Here is a 22,341-nt window from a genome sequence, read left to right as displayed (position 1 = left end):
CTCTGTGAACTCAGACATTGTGCCTATATCCTTCCTGGGTGGCCCTGATCCTGCTTCGTCTCAAGCTTCTAAGGAACCGTGCATATTTGTATTCATACCCTCTGTGTTCATCCATGCTGGCCTCCTACAAGGTCTCCTCTTCATTCTGCACATTGAATGGCCTCTCTGTGTGTTCCAATGATGTTATGCTTGCAGGTCACAAAGCTTTCTTCAGCCCTGTTTCCTACTAGGAAAGTCCTTCATGGGTTCCCACCAAGAAGATTTCCTTAAGAAGTCAAAAATCTGATGTTCTAAAGTCCAAGGTTCTTTCAGGATTTTCAGCTCCACAATCTCATGATCCCTGAAGATAAATCTTCTCTCAACTTCCCCATCTTCAACAAGTTTCCTTGTTTGTAAATGGCAAGCCTAACAGAGCATCTCTGTCGGCTCATTTATCATTTCCAAAAAGAAATAGCCTTCGAACTTTAGAAGTCTCAGCCATTTAAGTAACTTGGAATGTGACATTTTTAGAATTAAAATGACTGTCAATCATGACTAGGAATAATATAACCCATGAAAGAAGCCCATATATGTGTTAATATCAAATAATCACAAATCATTACCTTACACAGAAACTCTCCTTGCAGCTGTAATATATCCTCAGAACCTTTGGGGCAGCCTGCATTTACAGTACTAGATTGTGGCTTTCGGGGATCACTTGCAACTGTCCCCCATCCCTCCCCGGCCCCCCGGGACCCCTCCGGCTAGCTGTCCCCTCAGGGGACCGGGGTTTGCCGCGGTCCCACTGCACTGGGCTTACCAGGTAGCGGCTGGGTTAGCACGGTCCGAGCGGTGGTGCACCTTGGTTGCCACAAGGAGTCGAGATAAAGAGACGAAGAGAGGTCAATTGTTTGCGGTCCAGAGAGATTGTATTGCCTGAATGGTTGCAGGGACAAAAGACCCTGGGCTACTGCCCAGATACAGTTTTATACAGCAAAAATTAAGAGATAAGGTCTAAACAATAGAGACAGTGTCCAGCATGGGCTCATCAGAACCACCCATGGGAACTGCTCAGGAGTGGGGAGAAGGGGGTTTACAGAAAGATGCTGAAGCGAAACTTTCCCGAAACAATGGGGCATACATAAATGTATCTTTTCCTCATACCTAAATGTATCTTTTCCTCAGTTTCCAATTCCCAAGGCCTTTCTAAATCCCTTCCTCCACACTACTGCGGCAGCGCGATAGCAACACTAGATTATACACTGATAATGGTTGGAGTTATTCAAAGATCATTGAAGTTTATGGAATTTAACTTCCTGTGACCTTCCATCTCATTAAGTTATATAAAAGAAAATGGAAAATAATTAAGTGGTTGAGACAGTGCTTAATTGCCATCATCAGGTCACTGCTGTCCTCGGGTCAAAAGCCAGACTTCCAACAGAGCCACTTTAGCTGCACAACATTAATGCAACCAACCCAGAAGGCTGAGAAGCAACTTTCTGGCCAACAGTTATATGCCAGACTCTTATAATCTCTACCTCTTCTTTGGCTTATAAGAAACAAAAAAAAAAAAAACCAACAAAAAAAAAAAGCTCAGCCTTAAATATAGTTTAGCTGACTTTGGCTTAAACTGCTATAAAAATACTGCCTTAGGAATTTGCTTTACATCCACTAGAGCATTAGACTGGATAGCATATAATGGCTATGTAAACGGGTCAAATAATCCAGGTCAATTTTTTTCAGATTTTTGACCAGAACAGTTCTTGCTGAGGCAGAGCTTAACAAAGACTCCTTGTTCTATCCCAGTACCAGATTTGACCTATAGAAACAATTTTATAATTTGGGAAAAAAAGAGTTTTCTCGCACATTTTAACCAACTTTAAAAAAAAAACTCCTCTTTTACCTTTATTTTACTGGTGATACACCATCAGACCTGTAATTTGAAGAGCACATTTCCTCTCCAGATGCTTCAGGTGTGCAAGATCCATGGTGAAGTTGGATTCGTTTTAATAATTTAATTTATACATTAATGGGGATCTTGTATTATAACTGAAAATTCTAAGAATAATTTTAGTCTGTCATATGTCTCTGGCTAACCTTGGCTCTGCTCTGCACCCACCAAAGTATTAAGTCTGATCTGGGATAAATTACTGCTGTGCAGATGAGTAAAAAACTATGAAGCACACAATCAACTGTGTCAGAGAAACACTTTTCAAACTAAAATAATGAGTTCTACTATTTTAGGAATTATGAAAGTTCATTTCTCAATGCCAAAAGACTTTGTTCATGTTTCAGTATCAAAATTAGTAAATGGGGTAACATCAGATTGGAGATCAGTCACTAGTGGGGTTCTGCAGGGATCCATCCCCACAGCGTGATGGGAAGAGTGGCAGACACTGCTCTCTTCTCTGTGGTGACAAGTGACAGGACCCAAGGGAATTGCCTGAAGTGTAAAGACGTTAGAGGGCTCCAGGACGGTTTGGGTGGATACAGAGGAGAGATCTCTGCTGATTGCTCTTGGAGGAGAAGGTTTATTTGCGATGGAGAGAGGCCCTGCCTCGAGCTGCAAGGCACAGCACGTGGCCGGGCCTGAGGTGATGGGGGAGGGGTGAGACAAAGGGAAGAGCAGGGACTCCAGGAGGGGGGAATCCAGGAGGAGGGAGGAAGTTCCAAGAGGGGAGGGGAAGATCCAAGAGGGGGTCTGGCCCCTCGGAGGCCCCTTATTGGGGGGTTTCAAGGTGGGCTGGAACAAGACTTGGGCCAATGGGGTTACAGACACTTGATGTTTCAGGGGAGGGTTACAGGTGTGGGATGAACCATACATTCTGGGGGGTGAGATGGAACAGTCCATTTGGCTTTTGGACCCCTCTGTAGGTAAGGGTATTGTCCAGCCAGTAGGGGACATGATATTCATCCTGGCTGTACTATTGTGGTTCTTCTGCTAGACAATCATATTTATCTATCCTTCCCAACACCTGAAGCTCAGTAAGAGGAAGATTAGGTTGGATATCAGGAAAAGGTTTTTCACCCAGAGGGTGACTAAACACTGCAACAAACCCCTCAGGGCAGTGGTCCCAGCACCAGCCTGACAGAGTTCTAGAAGCATTTGGACAAGGTTCTCAGGCACATGGTGTGACTCCTGAGGTGTTCTGAGTAGGTCCAGGAGTTGTATTCGATTATCCTGATGGGTCCCTTCCAACTCAGTATATTCTATGATTCTATGGCATTTATTGTTAGTGTTACATGGCACAGTTTTGGCAACGAGGGTTCTTTTAGTGGTCAATAGTAGGAGTAGGAGATAGTAGTTAGCTACCATCTAGTGGTTAAAAGCTGAAAGTGTACATGACTTTCATTTTTTTTTTCACAAAATAATCGATATAAAATTTGCAATTGAAATGTTCTTTACAGACATGATCACTGACAAATCACAGATTAAAATCTACTCTGAATCTCACTGGAGGAACTTAAGGCAAAGGATATTCTACTCTGCTGCATTCTCTTGATACAGCTACAATGCAAATAACCACAGCTAAAGGTAGGCATTACCTTGAGCTGCTTTCAAAGTCAAATAACACTGAAGCTTTAATACCTTGAAGGCAAGGATTTTTAACTGCTCTGCTGAGAAAAATTAAAAATTTAATATATTTAGTGATTTCCTGCACTAGTAGGCACACAGATCACTTGTCATTCAAAAAAAAAATGTTTTTTGTCTTAAAATATCTAACAAGTGTACAATTTGTCAGCCACCTAATATCTTCATCTCAAAGATATTAAAAAAAAGGAAAAAAGAGAGAAAAAGAAAAGCTGTTATAGCTGAAAATTACACTTCTTACTTGCTTGATGAAGTAATAGATATGACTAAGACATTAATCATGTTACATTGCTATTCAACAAGGATTTTATGTGAAAGATAGTACTGCTTAAAGAATAAGCCTACCATGTAGGAAGTCCTAGTCTAATTCCCTTTTCTACTTTAGGCAAAACATTTATTTTCACAGGCTATGCTTCCCTATTTGATCTACCACTAAGAAAATAAAATTTAAAGATAAAACACATAATTATATAATTGACAGATAAATAATTAGCCTTCAAACAGGATGTGTGGACAGAAAATTGCCATTCAGGTAACCATGGAAGTTATAAATTTTCCATTTTAAGGAACTACAAAATCTCACACCTTTTCTTTCCTGTTTCAAATTATATGGACATTGTACCCATCATCTTAGCCAGCACAAGGATCAAAGGCAAAAATACCCTACCTCAGGATCTTCATACATCCCTAGCCAAACCAATCAGATCTTCAATATCCCTAGAAATGCAGACTAAAAGAATGATAAATTCTCAGCATGCAAGTGAAGACCAGGAAAGAAACAAGGCCCACCCAGATTCACTGGAAGATGAGAACACTCCTGAAATTAAAGGAATGGTTTTGGAAGAAACAATTTGGATAAACTTTGTGGATTTTACTCTTAAGTATTAGAGAGGAAGCTTTAAACCTAGACTGAAGAAATATTATCAGGCTCTAAAGGTCATTTATTCTCAAAATACATATTCACTTGTGTGGAGTACAGGGAGCTAATGACATGATAAAGCAGAGGGTTCCACCTGTCACACTGCAAGCCATAGCAAAAGGCTGAACAGTAAAATGTTGTCCTTTTGAACAAGGTGGGAGAAAACAGAAAACTAAAACAAGGACATAACTGATTTTACCTAAGCAGGAAAAGTCCCAGGAACAAAGCTGGGGGATCAAACTAAGAAGTGGCTGTAACAATAGCACTAGAAACTACTGGCATTAAGAAGGGTAGCCACTGGTACCTTGTGCCATACATCAAGGTATTTACTACATAGGAAATTTGGAAAAGTGCACTTTTAAACATTAGTTTAAAAGATTTCACTGTTCAAACAAGTTAGCGAGGCAACCAGAGCCCAACAGCATAAAGTTTCAGTCACAAACAAGATAGACACAGCATATGATATTACTGTCTGACTAATTAGCCTGGAAATATTGACTGTGACATACTGACAGTGACAAGGGAGGCACCCATGGCAGGGAACAGAATCAGCAAGTAACTTCAGCTGTATTCATATACACCTAGGAAATACCATTTCAGATTGCAATGCTGATACTAATTTTTTAGACATTGATAATAGAAAGTTCATAATTCAAAAACACATGAGGCCTCAGTGCCTAAAAAGGCACAATATCAGGTTAAAAATATTAGCGTTCAAACAAAATACAAAATTTAACAACTTCACAGCTGTAGAGGCCCAGAGAACCTGACTGGTGACAAGATGCATTGTGGTGATGCATCCCCACACTCCACCCAGGCCTTATAGCAACCTGAGTGGTGTCCATTTACATGTTAACACATCATAAGAAAGAACTTCTCCTTTGCTGGAGAAGGAAGGCCAGACTGCAGATAGAGCAGCACTTTTCCCCGAGAAAGAACCACAACACAGTACAGCACAAGTGCAGCAATGAGTGGGCATGAACTATAACATGGGAATGAGACACCAATGACCCCCAAAGCCCTCCAATGCCTTATCAGAATGGCCTGCACATGATAACTAACTTACATAGAAAGAGAGAAACCTGTCCATAAAAAAGGTACTTTCCCAAGCCTGGGCAGTGTCCCCCCCAGGACTCTGGATGTCTCACTGGTGGACCAACACAGATAGATCAATTCTTATCTGTGATGATCATTTTCTCTCTTTTTCTCTGTTGTTTTCTTTCTTTAATTATTCTCTCACTCTTTAATTTCTCTTGCTTTTCCTCTTTCTTTTCCTTTACTTTCTCATTTTTTTTCTTTAATTAATCTCTCCCTCTTTAAATTTTTCTGCCCTTTCTGCCACACTCTTTTATACAAACCCCTGTTGGGTGTTAATGTAGGTCCAATTTCCATCTAAGTGTGTAATTTGCTAATTAACATCAACTTGCACACCAATTTCCATCTAAGTGTGTAATTTGCTAATAAAATTTTCTAATTGTCTGCAGACTCACTTACATTTTTTTGTTCCTGTTGACTAAAGAGCATTTACAAATCTTAGGGGCTTCCTTCCCCTTAAGGGTGGGTCATCACAACAGCACTAACAAAAGCTTTAGAAAAGCCAATGCATCTTCAAACTGAGGACCACTAAAAGTAAGAAAATAGAAATAACCGCCAAAATAATTAAATCTTTGCAGACAACATACAAACTATTTAAGAACACCATACTGAAAAAAGAGTGCAATTGCACAGCTTCTACCATGGAAAAATTTGAGAAAAAGCATTAGCCAGTCAGCATAGCTAAAAAATAGAGCAAAAGCCAGGAGGTATCCTCCAAAGAGCTGGAACAACAAAGACATGGAAAAAATCCAGATAAATTATAACCTGACAACTTAGACAAAGATGTAATTAAGCAAGATAAAGCAGACTGAATAATATCTGTTAAGAAATACAAAGTGGTGATAATGAGGTCCCTGCCATGGTGCACCACAATAATAGGAAATTTCCCACAATGTCTTAAAAAAAAACATGGCATTGCAAGACTTGGGAGTGCTGTTGGATAAAAGGCTGGACATGACCCAGCAATGTGCTCTTGCAGCCCAGAAAGCCAAATGTGTCCCAGGCTGCATCCAAAGCAGTGTGGGCAACAGGGGAGGGAGGGAATTCTGTCTCCCTATTCTTCTCTGGTGAGATCCCACCTGCACTGCTGCAACCAGCCCAGGAGAGACATGGACCTGTTGGAGTGAGTTCAGAGGAGGGCCAACAAGATTATTAGAGGGATGGAGCACCTGCCCTACAGTGAAAAGCTGAGAAAATTGTGTTTGGTCAGCCCGGAAGAGAAAAAATGCTTTGGGGTGACTTAACTGTGGCCTTCCAGCACCTGAAGGGAGTTCACAAGAAAGACAAAGAGAGGCTTTGACTTCTGTCATGTAGTGACAGAACAAGGGGAAATAGAGTCAAACTGGAAGACATTAGATTTATATTAGACATTAGGAAGAAAATATTTACTGTGAGGAAGGTGAGACAACAGAACAGATTGCCCAGAGAAGCTGTGGGTGCCTCATCCCTGGAGGTGTTCAAGGTCAGGCTGGATGGGGCTTTGTGCAACCTCGTCTACTGGATGGTGTCCCTGCCCATGGCAAGGAGGTTGGAACTAGATGTTGTTTAAGATCCCTTCCAATCCAAACCATTCTATGATTCTATAAGAAAGCAATAGAAGAGTACTAAATTTGTATATATTTTTGCTGCAGAATTCAGTATTTTCTTCACAGAACTCTCCCATTAATGAGGCAATATATTGGGGCCAGATTATGAGTTTATAAGCTAAAAAAAAAAAAAAAAAACTTGTCATTTTTTTCTAAATGAATGAAAATTAATGCCTCAGATGGCTAGATGCCCAAAAATTGCAAAGGAACTCAGACAAAAGAGTAAAACTTCTTAATGTGACATGTACTCTGCATCAATATCAGAGGACTGGGCACTGGCTAATAAAATAAATGCACACCTTCAGGGCTAGCTGAATGAGAAACACCTGATGAGGAAGCCTTGGCAGGTAAAGTAACAGGCATTATATTAAAGCATATAATTAAGAGGCAGCTCAAATTATTTAATTTCCAAAGGAAAACCCAAAAAGAGTTTTGTGAAAGAGAGACACACTCATCATGAACTGCTGAGATTCACTAAAGAGGTTAATAACCATTAGTGAAAAGAAGATTGAGCTAAATTATACAAATTTGCAAATAAAGCTTTCAGAAAAATCAGTTGTCAAGTGCTTTTAGGAAAAGCATAAGGGAAATGACCTTATGTGCGAATCCAGGGCTTCCCTCTGGCTGCCCTGGAGGGCCTGGGACCCTGGCAAGGGGTCAGGAACCCCCCTGTACAGAGCCCCGAGAGACACTGTCTCTGATCTCTATCCATGGAAAAGAGTTTTCAATCTTACAGGATGAATTACAAGCTCTGAGTGTTTAATATGAGTAATAATTAAGTATGGCACGGGTACAAAAGTAAAATTTTAGGTTTCTAGATTAGGGGTTCAAAGGGGACAAGATGGAGGAAATTGGGTGTGTCTTGTCCTTTTTCTACTTCTTCATGCCCTTCATGTTTCACTGTAGTGTTGGCATTTTTCTATTGGTTTAGGCTGGGGACACGCTGTTCAACGTAGGTGATAGATATTGGCACATTATTGTAAATATAGCACACGTAGTTTCTGATATATAATGTTTGTAACATCTCACTGGGGGCAGAGCCCCACACGCTGCCCTGCAGGACAGACCTGCAGCAGGGCAGCAGAACATGTTAGAGATAAGCAAGAATAAACAACCTGGAAAACAGCACAGATGAATTATGGCTTCTTCTTTGGCAATGGGGCAGAAAGACAGAGACTTTATACAATCTAAGAATCATCAATACCTGCAGATTCCAACAACCTTCAAAGATAGAGACTTGATTAAATGTTGGAATGGAGAGGATAGGAAAAAAATGAATAGTTAGATTTTACAGCAACAGTTTTAAGGTATAAGTGGAGCGCTCCAGGCATCTGCGCAGTCAAGTGAAAAAAGGAAAAGCAACAAGAGTGACATCTGCAGACAAAAGTATGTTATTCAAGGTAATAAGGAGGAGCACAAAGAATTACAGAATCTTCCAAGACTGAGCAACTATGATGTTTAAGAATGGCAAATGAAAATTCAGTGTAAGCAAATGGGAAAATAATACATCTAAACCAAAATTCACATCACAATTATGGTCTCTGAACCAATCATTACCACCATGAAGCCTATTTCTACCTTTGTGAGCAACTGGCTAACATACAGAAATTAGTAATCATCCTAATTTAAGGGGTCATAATCACTACTAGTTAAAATTTCCCCTTTTCATTAAGCGTGAGATAAATGCATAGTCTAAAAAATACAAAAGATTACTGGAGACAAGTTTTTAACAACATTTCCATATTAGGCATATTAGATGATGAAATAGAAATTTGTGCAAAATGCGACTTCTTCTATCACTATAAAGGTCAAAAAATTTATTTGTACTTTTTCTAGATCAGCATGGGAGGCTGGGCAAACTCATTATTTACGTCATTTATCACTTTTAAGGTAGCAATACTTTTACAGATATTAACTACTTTCTACAAGCTGTTTTGTTATCCTTTTAAGTGAAGGTAGTGATGTTTGTAGTTGTTTGTATTTTCTGTTCTACTGCCCTTTATTTACTTGAGTTGGAAGGGGATTCAGCAGCACAAGCCTTAAAGACATATGCCTGTTTTTTTTTTTTTCTGCTATGCATATCACATAAGTAAATCAATAACTAAAAGCTTGGTTATACCTGTGATGTTTCTGGGTAGCTTAGCACTATAAACAAAATGTTCATTTAGATAATTTGCTTTCCATGGAATAGCCAAATATAAAATTTGCCAATTAAAAGCTCACATTTTAATCTGGCTATCAATGGATATCAGACAAGGCCTTTGATTCAGGCCCTGCAAGTTGTTCCATGTCCCAGAACTATCGTAACCTTAGTTACCAGCACCAAAAGAACACCTGGATCCGCAGAGAAGCAACCAAACAGATATGGAACCTTTTCTTCCCCTTTTAGTAATATTAATATTTGGGAGAATCTATTGCTGTGCTGAATTTAGGCTTTTTCACCACACTCGTGTACAGTTTTTTAAAGTTATTCAGACACAACTGAACTAAACTGCTCTACAGCTTTTTAAATCTCCATTGACAGGTGCACTGAGCTCACAGAGTAACTCCTTTGACCTACAGGTGTCGTGGTTTGACACGGAAAAAAGAATTTTTTCCAGAAGGAAGAGGTCAATTTGGACATTGACCAATTGAAGGTGGACACGACTCTGAGAACACAGAGGGGTTAAAAGCAGAATTCCCAGGAGAACTCGCTCTCTTTGGTTCCAGTCAGTGCACAGTGCAGGCTCTCCCCTGCCCAGCGACGACCTGGGTGGGGGAGGGGAAAAGCCATGTGGCCTGCAGATGGAAGAGCGGAGAAATCTGGAATGTCTCCATTCCCCCCCAGAGTCTCTCTCTCTCCCAAGAGAGAAAAAGAGACAGTGGTGGTTTTGTCAGCAGTTCACAGCAGGGAAGGAGAAGAGCTGGGGGGCCGCAAGGTGCCCAGCCGGACTGTGGGAGCTGGAGCCTGGGCAGCAAGCCATCTTTGGGAGTCGGGACTTTTAACCCTTCCTTGAGAAAATGAAAGCTTTGTGAAATTTTTCTCCTCCTCGGTTTGAAAGAGAGGAAGAGAGACAGCCTGGGACCTGGGATGTTGGAAGGAGAAATTCTAGGTGGGAGGAGATGATGGAGTGGCTTTTGGCTGGACTTTTTCTTGGTAGCCACAAACTGAACTGATCTTCTCTTCCAAGAGAGACTATATTTTAGAAGGATGCCGGTGAGCCAAAGAGACCATGCTTCAGCTGGGAAAAGATAGAAGTGGAGCGAACAGAGAAAAGTTAAGGCGGTTTGTGGTGGTGCCCCCTGTCTTCGCAAAGGAAGAAGAGAAGAAGATCTCTGTTCTTGGATCCTCGGCCCCAGGGGAAAATGCGGGGGGACTGTGGTCCCAAAAATGAAAAACTGAACTGTTGTTTTTTCCCCTCTTGGCAGGGCATCCTTGAAAGGAAAAATCCTAAAAAGCAGTCTGTCCATTCATGCATTGGTGGTGAGAGCACTGTGCATGGAAAGGAGAGGGTCACCATTGGCAAACGTTTTTTCTCCGGGCGGTGCCATGTGGTGACATGGAAGTACAGGATGTGGCAGCTGTGTTTCTTGGGGGGTCTGTGGCACAGGAGAGGCTAGGCTCCTCTCTCCCTGCAGATGGACTGGGTGTTGATTATCTGGAGGGTGGAAACCTGATTGGGGCCCAGATTGTGTCTCACTGTGGTTTGTTAGAGTTGGGTGGTGGGAGAAGGAATGCTTTGGAAGGTTTTCATTTTGAATTGTGTGTGTTTCTTTCTTCTTTTTTTCTCTTTTATAGTAGCATAGTGGTAGTAGCTTAATAAAGTTTTTTTCTTGTTATTAGGTTTGGGCCTGCTTTGCTCTGTTCTCGATTGCATTTCACAGCATTCAATTGAGAGATTGCATTTTCATGGGGGCACTGGCATTGTGCCAGTGTCAAACCATGACAACAGGTCACGAGAAAAGCACTTCTTAAGCTCCAGAGAGAAGCCAGCCCACAGATGAGACATGATGTACTAGTACTAAGTGATAGAATCATTTAGGATGAGAAAAACTTCAAGATACAGTCCAGTCCTAAAAGTTCGACCATATAGCAAATAAGATGTAAATAACTTGTGCACTACATATCTATGCCATTACAGATTTTAATAAAAAAGTACAATTTCCACTGTACTTTATCACCTGGGTATACACAATATATTAATTAAAACAGTTCAGTAGCTTGTTGGTTTTTTCTAATCACTTGGAAGTTATTTAAACCTCCAGCTGTCCTTTGGACCATTCCCACCAGTCTTAGTTTGAGGTGTGCCTACTGGACCATCTTTGAAAAGAGCGCGATGCATTAGATAAAAATAGAAGTTGCATGCCACTTCTTCCACAATAACTCAGGAAGAGATATTTGTCCAGCTATGTTACTAGCTCATCCAAGAAGTCTTCAGTTTGAGAGCATTGAAAGTAAAATACCTTCTTTGTTTTCTCTCACTCCTCTAATTTACTAATACACGTAGAAATAAAGAAATTAAATTCTTCCACACATGCTTTCAAAATGTAGAAAGTGATGGGGGAAGTGTTTTTATTTCGTAAGATTATGACATTTTAAATTAATATTTACTTCCAAGTAGTCTTTTAAGAATGCCTTACTCATTTTTCAGTCTATTGGGCTTATTTACAACCAAACAAGATTTCATTTAATGCAACTTTTACCTGCTTGTTTCATTAAAATTTAAGTTTAATAAAAATTTAATTAAACAGAGCTGCAGCAACTAAGTATATTTAATTCATGCTACCCAATTCTTTGACTAATAACAAAAAAAAAAACTCCACTTGGCTATTTTCAATAGTAGCAGCAATGGCATGAAGAACATAATGCTTCCCACCAGCCAATGCAGTAGTGTTGGCTTTCATACTGGTTCTTTTTCTCTGGAGAAATAAAAAGGTAATAAACAAAGCCATAGATTCCTTTTCTTTTCCACACTGTAATTCTTTTTTCTCCTCTCACTCTTTCATTCTTTCTGAAACCAGTCATCCTCTAACAAGGCACTTCTCTATGCTCCAAGAATAAGTGACTTTTTTTATTTATTGGTGAACCTAAGATTTAGATTACTACCTTTACTGGACCTCTGGAGGCTCTCCCCTAACAAATCATTATCTTGAGACTTCTCTTTCACTTAGTACTTCCAGTACCTTTTTCCCCAACCATGATCCCGTGACTGCAATATAGCAAGCTGGGGCAGGGGGAAGGTAATATCCAAACCCCTTTATTCACATTTTTCTTAAGATTTAAAATTACTTGTAATTGAATACTGTTGTAACAGTGCTCCTGAGAAAACAAAGTAAGGTTCCAAAAGCTTTTCCCCAAAGTTACTGGATTGTCTGCATGTGGCTAAATCAACACTCTTGAAAACTTTGCTTCTCAGCTTTTAGCAGGAATTCCCAGGCCTGTTCATATTGTCTGGGAGGGATATAAAATAACCCCACCACAGGTAAAGGCTAAGCTCACTGTTCTGTTGAGACTGTTACAATCCCTTCATGTATTTTAGTAGATTTGAACTTCAGCTTTTAAAGTCCAACAAACCTGAAAACTTCTTACGGCATGGTACTTTCAGGTGCTTTCACCTCAATAACATGTAGTCTTGCACCCAAGCTGTTTTCCAGAGCCTCTGTGGGTAGGATTTTTTGTCTCCTTTGCTGTTCCGGTGCTAATACTCTTGTGTTGTTATTCCCTGTGGCCTGCATCTGCAAACCCCTAAAGTGCTGTTGCCATGCATATAAGAAGACATTCACTCTGGCAAAAAGATCACCCTTCCACACTTCTGCTTTTCTTCGCTTTTTGTCTTTGATGATTTTAGATTACATTAGGAAGAAACAAACATAACAGAGTGGAAAATGGTCATAGAGATGCTTGATGACTATTACTGGATAACATGGGTGTAGTAAGCAACATTTACATTTGATTGGCATACTCCAATAAAGTCATAATAGGGAGTTTGGACAAGTCGCAAGGAAAAGAGAGTGCCTAGTGTTCATTCCTAATCTTTATCCCTGCCACATGTTGCACTGGAGGCATAGACAGGCCAGTCTAAGAGAGTGCTCAGCAGGCACCCATTTCCTGGCCACACTGGTGGAGAGCACTGTCACTCTCTCCCCCACCATTCTGCTGTTTTTTACATTTCCCTCAAAAAAGAAATCTTTCATCTTTACAGCCAATGAATGCCATCAGCTAAAAAATCCTGCTAATAAATCCTTGCAGAAAGATCTTTTCATTTATACATCATTTGTAAACACACAGCATTTCATAGAAAACCAAAAGAAATTATTTCATACAAAGGAGTTCTGTGCTTCTTGACCGGATTTATATTAATAAACAGTTCACCACATACAATAAGCATTCTTCTTGAAGAGGTCAAAAACTTTGAAAAAAGAAAACAACTCGGAGCAGGATGAAGGGAAGTTTTAATTCTTTATTAAATTCAAGATCATTATAAATAGATTTGAGAAATCTCAATTTCCACATTTTACATTTTTGCATCTTAAAACATGCCAAATGAAGTTCATGAGAGGCAGAATGCATGTTATTTTCTCCATGCTAGACATTTAAAATGCTTTTGGTATATAGATTTTTAGGAATAAAATGGTAAAGCAGGGGAAACTACTGACTCAAACTTCTGGCACCTGATCACAAGCCCAAGTTATGATCTCATAATCCCTTAGCAGTTGGAGCTTGAATACTCCACCCTCCATTATCTGCTAAACAAAACACTTCTTTTCCATAGTAAAAATTTGATTTTTCTTTAAATTTTTTGTGTTTGTGGAACACTATGTGTTCCATGCTGTGGAAAAACCTGGTATATTTTCTTTTGTAAACTATTATCTAAAATACAAAGGCTTGAGTCCCATATTTCAGTCAAAAAATCCCAGCTTCTTCTACATTCTGATAATTGAAGTAATTTAAGTTAGTCTAAAATTTGCAATTTAGACCATTCTTCAACCTGCTGTAACAACAATTACATTCATAGATGCTAGTCACAACAACAATATGGGAATCATGAACTGAATAGGAAAATATGATTTGGTGCACAGATTGAAAGACAGAGCTCCTAAATCAGCGACATGAAGGATTTATTGCTCCAAGAATCTGAAGTTTCTAATATTTTCATACAACATACTAATATTTCTTTTTCTTGTCATGATACTTTAGCAGCGTCTTCAGCTTTTCTAGGAGTTCTGAATGCTTCAAACATCCTCAGAGAGGGCATCTCCTTTCTGTTTCCTTAACTAAGCAGAAAGACACCTGATTTGAGTACAAATAGAATAGATACTTGAGGACAAAGTGTATTCAAAATAGTAGGTGAAGAGGGTTGAGGTTTTTTGTCCTGCAATAGCCTCCAAGAAGTCTTCTGTAACTCAGCCTGCCCTTAATCTTAGACAATGTAAGGAATGTCACGTGCCACTCTCTGCATTTAGCCTTTTTGTTCACTTTTAATCCAGTTCTTCTAATACTCTGTGTGCTGGGTTTGGATGAGGTAAATTTCTCTCTGGCTACTGGTGCGGGGCCATGTTTTGAATTTGTGCAGCAAGCAATGTTGATAATTCAGGGATGTTTCAGTCACTGCTGCGCAGTGCTTAGTCGGCACCAAGGCTTTCTTATCCCACCAACAAAAGGCTTGGGGAGCACCAGAAGCTGTGAGGGAGCATAGCCACAACAACTGACTTAAGGGGTATTCCAGGCTTCATGGCATCATCCTCAGTATATAAAGCAGGGGGAGAAGGAGAAAGGGGGGACAATCAGAGAAATGTTGTTTGCCTTCCCAAGTCACATTACATGTGATGGAGCCTATAGGAAGTGGTGAATCCACTCCTTAACCTGCTTTGCTTGCATGCAGGACTTTATTTTCCTTATTAAACCATTTTTTATCTCAACCCACAAGTTTCTTCACTTTTAGTCTAATACTCTTCCCCCATCCCAGTGCAAGAAGAGACGTAGGTGAACTGTTGTATGGCCTTACTTGCCAGCTGGGTTAAACCATGACACCCTGCAATCTACTGGGTACCATAGGAACACGACAACATGGGAGGTGTGCTATTATTTCCAGAAACTGGGAATTTGGGAATATTGGTATTATGCCTCTTTCTGTTGTGCAGTTAAACTGGACCAGCTGCAGCATTAGCTTCATCATTAGCAGTTCCACTGCACAGGAGCAGAAGGTGTTCAGTGTTATCTCTTTCACTGTGGTTCAAGCCCAGATCCCCACTTCAACACTCCCTTCAGATATTTTAAATATCTACTCAGAAACCTACAAGCAAAACCAGTTATTTTCCAATAACCAAACATTTCCCTTTACGTAACTTTAGCAATAGAGGAAGTATAGATTGCAAAATTCAACATTACATAAACAAATGCCAAAACCTATTCAATTCCACTAAAGTGGCAATAATACAAAGTTATACAGTTATCCTGGGCTTTTTGGGGTATACATGAGCAGCCTATGTCTTCCAACCATGTCAGAGAGGAATTGGCCCCTTGATGCTAAATTAAGCGTTTCTGGAAAAAGCAGGACTGCTAGTGCCTGCTTAACACACACTCACAGTAAAAAGCTGCAATTGTTGCTGAGCAACCAGAGCTGTGCTATTGCTGTGTCCCCAGCTTACCATCTCTCCCTGCACATTCAGAGGGGAGGGGGCTGGACACAGTGCCCTTTAGCTGCTGGCTATTAAACCTCTTTCTGCTTCTGTGGCACATAATTGTTATTTGTCCTGAAGTGTCATCATTCTTGATGTGTTTGGAGTATGACACATTGTCTGATCTAGGTTAAGTGACAGAGGTCTTCCTTCTCTGTAAATCTTTGGATTATTAATTGTAATGATTAAATATTCTTTCATTACCAGTCACAGTTCCTTGGAAATGTTCCTTCTGTCTGTTTAGCAGTTTGAAATATTATCTGGTTACTGAAAACTGAAACCAGTAAGGACCCATTACATTCTTTTAACCAGTCACGGCCTGATTGTGCCTAAAAAAAAAACCTTCTCTCCCTTTTAAACATATGATGTCACATTTTATCCAAATATATTTGGCAAATATATTGATTTATTGCTCATTCAGCCCTGTACTCCAAACAGAACAGCATCATTTGGCTTCTGTTTTCTTTTGATTAGAAAGGCGTGCTAGACAATTAATTAACTCTACACATAGTTCTCATGCTACTGCATCAATTCCTTTCTCCATTGCTGTGTAATCTGCAATTTCTGGTAGTATCCTACTGGTGATGAAAACAAAAGAGAGCTTCTTCCATCTTCCAGCAGGTTAGCCATCAGCCTTTGCTAAGCTTACTTCAGCCATCTTACACTACAGTAACAGCCTGTTTCATGCAATTTGCCGCATGCTGCGACATTCGGAATCAGTATTCAGTAGTTTCTGCCAGCAGCAAGCAAGTGGATCCTTTTGAATCTGATTAAATATGGCCAATCATTGCTTAAAAAATTGCAAGCCCAGAAATCAGAAAATTTCTCTTCATTGAGCATTAAAGAAGCAGTTCCATCCTTTCATCCACTTTTTATTTCCAGTTCCCACACCTTAACCATCTCTCCTTGCAACTTTGCATGCGTTCTCAGAAAAATACACAACATGTAGCTTCCAGCTCCTGTTCATTTTGATATATGTTGCTGAGTGCAGGATTTTTCTTAGCAATGACTTGCAGGATTACAACTGCTGCAGTGTGTGTACATGAATTCAGCGACCTGTAACAACCTGCCTTTGGCAGAAGCTGAAAGCATAGCCTCTTCCATATATTGTTTCAGTAAAGAAACTCTAATAAAATTGAAGAATTGTTTTCCATCAGGATAATCCCAAAATCATGGCATATAGAATTAGGCTGAAGTTGTATCTTTTATTGGCAAGGAAAGCATTTTATTTCTTTCAGTAAAGTTATTGCCAAGCAGCTGTCACAGTCTTAAACCTTTTCACATATTTTCACTGACAAATCAAATGTTTTTCCCTGTTTGCACTTCTGGTATTGAGCAATTATTAGTGCCCTAACTTTGTTTCCCTGGAAAACTGCCAATACCTGAGAGATGTTTGTTAGATACTTCCCATTATTATTTTAAAAATCCAATATCTATCCAGTGGGGAGGCAGTGGAAAAGGGATTTGCTTTTCCACAAGGGCTACTGCACCTGGACATCCCAAGACTTAAGGCAGAATTTAAAAGGTTAACAATAATAATGGTCTGTTTATTAAAAACTCCTATTAAGGCAAGTTACACTACACAAAAGTAACACAGCTACTTTTTTTGTCCTTAGTGGTTGAACTGTGAATTGCTCAAGTGTAGAATAAGTTCTCTTATCTCTGTCTTCCTCCATTCCCAGCAAAACATAGGCTACATTTGGACACTTTTGGTTATTGAAAAGGTACATCATCAAGCCACATTCTATAAAAGAGAAAATAAAGCAAGATACAGATTGCTTACTTATAAAGATTTCATTCCCAAGCTGCACCAAAGAAAGTTTCTAGCACATGAAGGTGTAAAATGATAAATGTAATCAACTATACATAAAAAAAAAAATCTATATACATCATCTCATAGCCACAAAAGTTAAAGGAAAAAAGTAGGAGTCAAATACTCAACTGAATAATACATTAAAATTCAAATGCATGATAATAAGTGAGTGTGGCTTTGTTTTTATCCCTAGCTTCACATATCAAATACCTAATTAATTACATTTTAATTACCTCTTGTAAACCAAATAATATATTTTTTCTGAAAGTTTAACATACTCTAGATTAAATTAACACATCATTTGCTGGAAAATTTTAAGTTTTGGTAGGACAACCTTCCTGGTAAAAAAGTTACTCTTGTAAGAGATAAGCACAACTACTTTTTAAGTATGGAACCGTACAGAAATAGCAGTTCAAATGCATCTGGAACATGTCCTGGTAACTATTGCAAAATTTAAGAATAAGAGGTACTTGTATTGCTTTTCCATACATTTAGCATTATGGGAATCTATATGGAATCCAACCATCCCTAGCATCTATGAACCACACATCCTCTCCAGGAAAAGGCAATCAAGTTAGCTCCCATCAACAGTGAAAGGCCATACTTGAAACTTCTCTGCTTGTAGATACATCAAGGACTCAGCCAAAACAAAAGGAAAACAAACATTTGACAAGAAAAGGTTTTATTAACTGTGTTAATCCTTGAAATAATGTTGATGTATGTTGCCACTCAACAAAGCTAGTAATAAAGTAACTATCAGAGTGGAGCTGAAAGGAACAGCTGAAAGAGCTGATGTAGGAAACGGGAATTTGCACGATTCCTCTTTTTACTGGAGGACTAAAGAGCACCCTATGGCGCTGGCACTCGCGAAAGCACACTGCTTTACTGCTTTCGTACGTGAAGTCTTGCCACAAGACGAGTAATTGCCATTGGAAACACCTGCCCCCTTCAAGATACATCAACGCGTAGTTTGTTTATGAGCAGTAAAAGTTTGAATTTCATCACAGATAAAAAAAACCTTCGAGGAGGAGACAAAACTATGCCTGGTTATCTGCAGCCCTCAGCAGAACAGGGGGAGAAGCGGTGACCGCCGCTCGGGGCGCAGCAGCTCCATAGCTCCACGCAGGCTGCGGGACTTTCCCCACCCCGCGGGCCGCCTGCCCCGGGGCTCCCTCCCTCCCTCTCCCTGCGCGCTGTTCCCGCAGCCCCGGGCGGCCCCGCCGCGCCCCGCACCTGCAGCGAGTCCGCGCCGCGCTCCGCCGGCTCGGGGGGCTGTGCCCGGGGCCCCGGGCGGGCAGCAGCCGGGACCTGCGGCTGCCCCGCCGCCGCCTCCATCGCCCGGCGCGGTTGCCTTGGCGAGGGGCTCCCGCCACCACCCCCCGCCGTCCGGTGGGCGCTTTTTGAACTTCCCCGCCCAGCCCAAGTCAGCCGCGCTTCCCATGGAAACGGGCTGCGGGTGGCTGGGAGATCCGCGCACAGCGGGACCGCCGCCAGAGCCTGCAGCGACGCAGAATTCCCCGCTCCCAGCGGCCGCCCTCCAGCGGGAACCCCCGGCGAAAACACCCTCCGGCTGCCCAGGGTGTCACATCTTATTATCGCCCTAAAAGCTGAAAACTTGTATCGGGTCCAGCATTAATAATGCAGACACAGCGAGATGATCTCACCTTTAACATCTCCCAGATGTTTGCATTTCTGCAGCCCTCTCACCTGGCATGTCTGAGGGAGGCAGGAGAGTTAAAAGCTCCAAATGCCGCTATTTTAACTGCTTGACAAAAGAGCAATGAAATTTAATACAGCTGGATGCTACAGGTGCACATCTTTCTACTAACTGGATAACGCAGTGAGGGTTGCCCTCTTAAATGACCAGAGGAACTCGTCCTTATCAGGTTTCCTGCACTCTTCACTCCCAGAAGGTAGCAGTGAAAATAAAGAGCTTGCTGGCACTGTTAGACATGCTGATGGTTCATGCATCAATCAAATTGTAAGGGTGTTCATAGATTAATCTATCCCCAAGAAAATACCTTCCTCCTTCTGACAAAAGATAGATACAAATCAGGGTGGTAATTGCACTATAGGTAATGGTTACAATGCATCAGGAAAGTACTGAAAGATGCCTAAGATAAAATATACATGAAGAACAGACTAAATATGTACAACCTGACACTGAGGCATCAGCAGCTTTTGTTCACCCACAACCTATGGCAACCCATCCTCAGGAATGTGAAAACTAAATACTAGGAATAAAACACAGATAATTCAGGAGCAGAAAACCTGAAATTCTTTACAGAATAGTGTAAGAAACCCAATGCCCAGACTTGAGACAGGTATTTCACTTTGGAATGTGTTTCTCTTCTGTTTCTTTTGATGTAATTTGAACTCTGAATGAGCGAGCCTCCTGCTCATCTTTTATGGAAGCATACATACAGAACGCTGCAAAAAACCTGCAGAAACCCCATGTCTCAGCCAAGAATTCCTCATCATCCCTTAACAAGATTTCCCACCTATTCTTTAAACTCTCTGGAAGGCAAAGCATATACAAACTTCCCAAGGGGCATGGTCCAGTTCTCATTTGCCCGTTTCTTTTTTTTTTTTTTTTTTTTTTTACTAATATCAGTTATTACTTTAAAGTACACTTTTTTCCTCATCTACCCTTCAGAGACTAGGCAGAAAAAGTGACTCTTAGATTAATAGTTTTAATGTGTATTAACTCTGGTAGACAGCTAAAGCCCACACAGCCTCTTGCTCACTGCCCCCCCCGTGGGAAATGTTTTCTTGGTCAATTTTTCTTTCCTAGAAATAATTGACTCAGATAAAAGCTATTTATTGCATCATTCCCTTGGAATTCATAGGTTCTGTTCTTTATGATTTTTTAGTTTGTCGGTATTGTTGCCAAAATTTGACATGCAAAACTGGACATAAAACTCTTCTAGTGGCCTTAGAAGTCACAGAGCAGAAAAGGAAGTTTTCTACTAATGGTTGCAACTGAATTTTTGAAAATTTTCCACGGTTTAAACACCCTCAAGATAATTCTATTTACCATATGCTTTAGTGGAATTTCCTGTGATTCAATTTATGTCCAACCTGTCAATCTGGTTAAACACAACTTGCCCTTTTCAAATCCATGTTGAAACATGAAAAAGACACAAAATTTTTAGATTTTCAGAACTGATAGTCATGCCATGAGGTAAACCTTTCCAGCAATGCAATCCACGCTTATATTTGGTGTAAGACTCAAAAAATACCTTCTCCAAATCTCAACAATACAAATCAAAAGTCCTAGTACCCAACGCAAACATTCCCCAAATTAAAAAAAAGTACACCTCATGTTCTGAGTTGTAGTTCTTCCTGCGCAATTAAAAAAAAAATATAAAAAAATAAAATGAGAAACCTACTACTGCTCTAGCACAACAGGTACGTAAATTGAAAAAAAAGCAAAACTCCAAGAAAAAAATTCACCAAAAAAAAAAGCAGCTCCAGTAACCCATAACCAAACTGCCATATATAATAATGATAACGATATTTTCAACCCCCTTAAAAGAACCTTCAAGACATATATACCCCAAGAAAAAAAAATAACCAAACTTCAAAGAGCCCTACCTCTAGCCAGGTAGAGGCTAAGAAAAACCATATTTTTTAGACTGTGTAAATTCATTAGCCTAACACATCAAAGCCACAAAAATATAAAACTTTAGTCAACACTAGTACACAGTACACATTAATCTCATCAAAATATATAAAAGCAAAACCTATTTCTATTACTAATATAGCAAAGAAATCACAAGACTTTACTTCAGTAAAAACTAAAATCAGCCTAACTAAAAATAAGTTAAAAAAAAAGTATATTATAACTAGCCCAAAAACCCCATCTATTTTAAACATAAACTTCCTCCAAAATAGGTATTTCAAAAACCTAAAAAGACTCAAGTAGACATTTAAAATAACAGCTATAAAAAACAAAAAACATCAAACAATTAAACAGCTTACCTAAACTATCAAAAACCCATCTACAATAAAACTCAAAAGTAAAAAAACAAGTACCAATTGCCACCTGAACAGTACACCACCAGCAGTACCAAACTAATCAAAATACCGTAATCCCCGTCCACAAAATAATCCATAAATTAAAAAGCCAAAATATAATCAGCAAAACCCAGTCATCCTTCAACAGGCCCCATCTAACCTGTGCATAAATCTAAAAACAAATAAAAATTAACAGTGAACTACCATGGATTAAATAAAGTAACTCCACCACTAAGCACTGCTGTGCCAGACATGCCAGTATTCCAGTACAAGCTGGAGTCCAAAGCAACAAAAGAATATACCACTATTAATATTACCAATACATCTTTCTCGATTCCTCTAGCAACAGAATACAGGCCTCAATTTACTTTCACCTAAAAAAGCGTGATTGTACAATACACCTAAAACCGACTGCCCCAGGGGTGAAAACACAGCCCCACCATCTGCGATAGACTAATCAAAACTGCACTAAAAAAAAAGTGAAGCTCCAGAACATCTACAATATATTAATAATATCATTGTGTGGGGGAAAATAGCAACAAAAGTATTAAAAAAAAATCATCCAAATTCTCCTAAAAGCCAGTTTTACCATCAAGAAAAACAAAATCAAAAAACCTGCTCACAAAATCCAATTCCTAAAAATAAAATAACAAAGTAGACAGCATCAAATTCCTACAAA

General features: G+C 39.8%; 1 protein-coding gene across 1 annotated transcript in view; it reads right to left on the bottom strand.

The window, feature by feature from the left end:
• The window catches only part of LOC100231437 (dynein axonemal heavy chain 5), a 140,559-nt gene extending 121,461 nt beyond the window's left edge, over window positions 1-19,098 (bottom strand). Inside the window, exon 1 of the mRNA XM_072924293.1 lies at window positions 18,876-19,098. Within this exon, the coding sequence (XP_072780394.1) occupies window positions 18,876-18,977 (102 nt within the window). The 5' untranslated portion in view covers window positions 18,978-19,098. The remainder of the gene's footprint in view (window positions 1-18,875) is intronic.
• Between the last annotated feature and the right edge of the window lie 3,243 nt (window positions 19,099-22,341).

This window comes from Taeniopygia guttata, chromosome 2 (genome assembly GCF_048771995.1).
Source record: "Taeniopygia guttata chromosome 2, bTaeGut7.mat, whole genome shotgun sequence".
NCBI classification, from domain to species: domain Eukaryota; kingdom Metazoa; phylum Chordata; class Aves; order Passeriformes; family Estrildidae; genus Taeniopygia; species Taeniopygia guttata.
Note: the sequence above shows the minus strand (reverse complement) of the source record. Positions and strands in the feature narration are given on the sequence as shown.